Genomic DNA, 3,466 nt, shown 5'->3' on the forward strand with positions numbered 1-3,466 from the left:
CCAATGTAGAACCCTATTCCCCCTACCCACACTTGGACAGTCGTCGGTTAACCTATTCCTCCTTTCTTCTTCAGATACACGCCAAAAATATTATTCCTTGGAAACGTGATTGCAGACTGCACTAACACCCTTGCCTCGTCACTTATTACAACATTGCCTCATCGTAAGTGCCCACTATCACGTGAAGCCAATCACAAATTGTAGAGACTAATCACCTTACTTTTCAGGCCAAAACTTAATTTTTTTATTTTTAGTTAGTGACAAAAAGGGTACTCAACACTATAGCCATGAGCAGGCCAAAAACTTGGACGATGGACGGTCAAGGAATCTTGAAACTTGTAGGTTTTGGGGAAATTTGAACCACTCACAATTCCCGCCCGGGACTCATGATTGAGTCGAGAGAGCGGAGTAGCAGCTCAAGCTTCAACGTACTAGCCTTCATTGAAGCAATGGGCTTATAAATATGTGATCGGGTCCGAAGGCTTTAAAATTGGGGCTTTGTGGGCTACCATTACCATTGCCACAAATTTAATCCATAAGGTATGAAATATGTAAAGAATGTTGAATGCAAATTAATAGCAGGAAAACAGAAAATGAGAAGGCACCAGACAACAAGATTTACGTGGTTCGGCAGGGTGCCTACATCCACGAGGAATTGGGGCCAGAGATTTACAAAGCTGCGAACAACTCATACGTTTTTGTACATTTAATTAGAGCAGCAATACCGTACTGTGCCCCCTGTTATTTAACCCATTGCAAAACATCAGTCCAACCCATCACATTGCCAGGGGTTGGAGATCAGTACCTATGTAAAATTGAGAGGCCCAGTGAATGGCTTTCCCTTCGGGTCAGATCAGTGAGCTGATTATAAGTGAGGCTTTTACCTTCAAGATGCTGCAAGCTGAGAAACACTAATTTGGGCTTGCCTTTGATGATCATCTGAGCCGGTTTTGTCACGGCACTTTTCGATTCATCGTAGCTCATAATTGTTAATTACAGCTAATTCTTGTCCAAAAATTGCCTTCATTCGATGTTGGGCTCCACTTTGGGCTTGCCGTCGCTCGATGCCCTGATCTGGTTTTGTCAAGGCACTTTCCAATTCATCGACTGACTTCATCAATGACAGCCCATTAAACTGTTATTACTCCACCAAAACAGATGTTGTGAAGGCCTTATAAATTCCTTGATGAGGTATATCTCCTTACCATTGCCCTGTAATTATATCCACCGGGTCGAATCACATGGCCCTCACCGTGCCCATATTTTTGGGCAGGGCATTCCCCCAATGCTGTAGGTAGCATTTTCTGCTCATGGGTTTGCGGGCTCTAATTCTGGCCTTGGGGGCAGTGGGTCCATTATCCAGCTTTTTGATCTCTTGACTGCACCCAACTGCGGCATCGACATGACCCGCTACGCATGACAATTTGCTGCCTATGCTCTGTGAACAATTAGCTGGCACTGTTGTTCCTAACATGCATGTTTGACTGATTGTCGTTGGCAACTGCGGACCATCATAATTATCGACGAGTGCTAATTCCGTGGGAGGTGCTATATTGAGAAGCAGCCACGGATGACACAGGAGCTCATCCAATGTAAGCCTGTTTTCTGGGTCCTTGCAGAGGATGCGAGCAAGGAGGTCCTGCGCTGAGGATGAGAGGCCAAAATCATCGAGTCTTAGTTGGTTGCAGAGGATGGCTTGGTGAATGGCAGATTTGGGAGCATCACGAGGTAGCTGTCCAATGTCAAAAGGCAAATCAGATGTGAGAACTAGGTGAAGAACAACACCCAAACTCCAAATGTCGGCACGGTGGTCATAACAGCCCTTGATAACTTCAGGGGCCTGGTATACTGAGGTTCCGGCGGGTTCGCAAAGCTTGTCTCCTGGCGCAATGAGTTCAGCCATGCCAAAGTCTGCGAGGATCGCTTCCTCGGTGCCGTTGCCATCATGGATGCGGCGGAAGAGGACATTTGCTGGTTTGATGTCACAGTGGACGATACCGCGAGAGTGGCAACTGGCAAGAGTGCGAGCGAGGCTGGCAACGATGAAAGCAGCCTCGCGATCATGGAGCTTGAAGAGGGGAGGGCGGGCATAGAGCTTGCTGAGCAGATCGCCTCCGTCACAGAAGGCGGTGAGGAGATGGAAGCAGGTGTCGTCGCCCTCGAAGGTGGAGACGAGAGGGAGGACACCGGGTATGTCGCGCAGGTCCTGAAGCAGGTCTGCCTCCCATCGGAGCTGGGTGTCTGCAAACACCTCCTCGGCGCTCAACTTTCGTTTCCTTTCACAAGATGAGAGGTCATGAACATCATGATGAGTCGAGTCCTGCTGGACGTGGGCCGGGGATGCAGAAGAGTCGTGCAGTCTTCGCAGCTTCTTGCTGCTGCTAGGGCTAGGGTTAGGTCTAATGACATGTGACCTGATGGTTTTACAGGCGAAAAGTTGTGTGCGAGTTTTCTGGTCCGTGCAGAGGAGAACAAGGCCTTGCCCGCCTTCGCCCAGCTCTTGCACAACTTCCAAACCGGTGCGGCTCTCCAAGGTGGGGTAGCAGACGTACTGTCGTCGACGAGGAGCCATAGATGGGTTTTGGCTCGGAGCTTCAGCTTCTTCTTCTTCTTCTTCCAAACAGCTAGGAAGTACCCTTCCGCTCCACGCCTATCTCCTTAAGAAAGTCTCATAATCTGGACGCCATTCTTTATTCGCGGAGGTCAAATTTTTCATGTCATTCTTGGCAGGGCTTGTTCCCTTCTAAGTTCTATAGGAATGGGTATTGCATCTGCCAAACATGCTCTTTTCTTTTACTTCTCATCAAACCTCTTGCTAAGTTACGACAATTTTGGTGATTTTTATGATATTTCGTCCGTAGTGGAGCCAATTTGTAGTGAATCAATAAATGGGCGAATCATGAGGGTAGGTAGGCAGGGCAATAGACAAGGGATGGAAGGCGCGCTGAGGGCAGTGAAGGTCAATATTGCTAAGGACAGAAAAGCAATTAAAGAGAGGAGAAATTGGCGATGGCGAGGAGGAGCTACGCTCGTAAGGCGTCACAACGATATACTGAAGTGACCAAGGCGTCGTGCTAGTCCGGTTATCTTAGCATGGGACATATTGTTTAAGTAAAGTCTGTTGCCAAGTAGAGAGTCGTCAGTTGGAACTGGTTAGCTTGAAATGTTAAGGTTCCAATGACGAAGGTCATGTATTCAAATTTACTCAACATCTTTCTTCCATATGAGGGAGCTAAGCTACATTCCAAATGAGTTGTACAAATCCTTACAGTGCCACGGAATCTACAAATTTCTCGAGTAAGAAGGGATAAGTAATGGAGCCAAATGAAAATATTCCCTTCCATACGGAAGGGTAGATCAATTTCCCAGTCCCTGTCTTTTAAAAGCCTTGAACAAATCCTAACATGACTGAATTATCTCATTTCAATACCAAACGACTTTATCTGGACATATCTTTGTATATGTA

At 47.0% G+C, this 3,466-nt stretch overlaps 1 protein-coding gene across 1 annotated transcript; it reads right to left on the reverse strand.

Moving 5' to 3' along the window:
- Window positions 1-301: 301 nt before the first annotated feature.
- Window positions 302-2,708, reverse strand: LOC147428734 (calcium-dependent protein kinase 20-like). The gene has a single exon (XM_086497051.1). The coding sequence runs from the start codon at window positions 2,570-2,572 to the stop codon at window positions 1,238-1,240; it is 1,335 nt and encodes a 444-aa protein (XP_086353177.1). The 5' UTR covers window positions 2,573-2,708; the 3' UTR covers window positions 302-1,237.
- Between the last annotated feature and the right edge of the window lie 758 nt (window positions 2,709-3,466).

The sequence above is a fragment of the Adiantum capillus-veneris genome, chromosome 23 (assembly GCF_014529385.1).
Source record: "Adiantum capillus-veneris isolate H3 chromosome 23, ASM1452938v2, whole genome shotgun sequence".
Lineage (NCBI taxonomy): Eukaryota > Viridiplantae > Streptophyta > Polypodiopsida > Polypodiales > Pteridaceae > Adiantum > Adiantum capillus-veneris.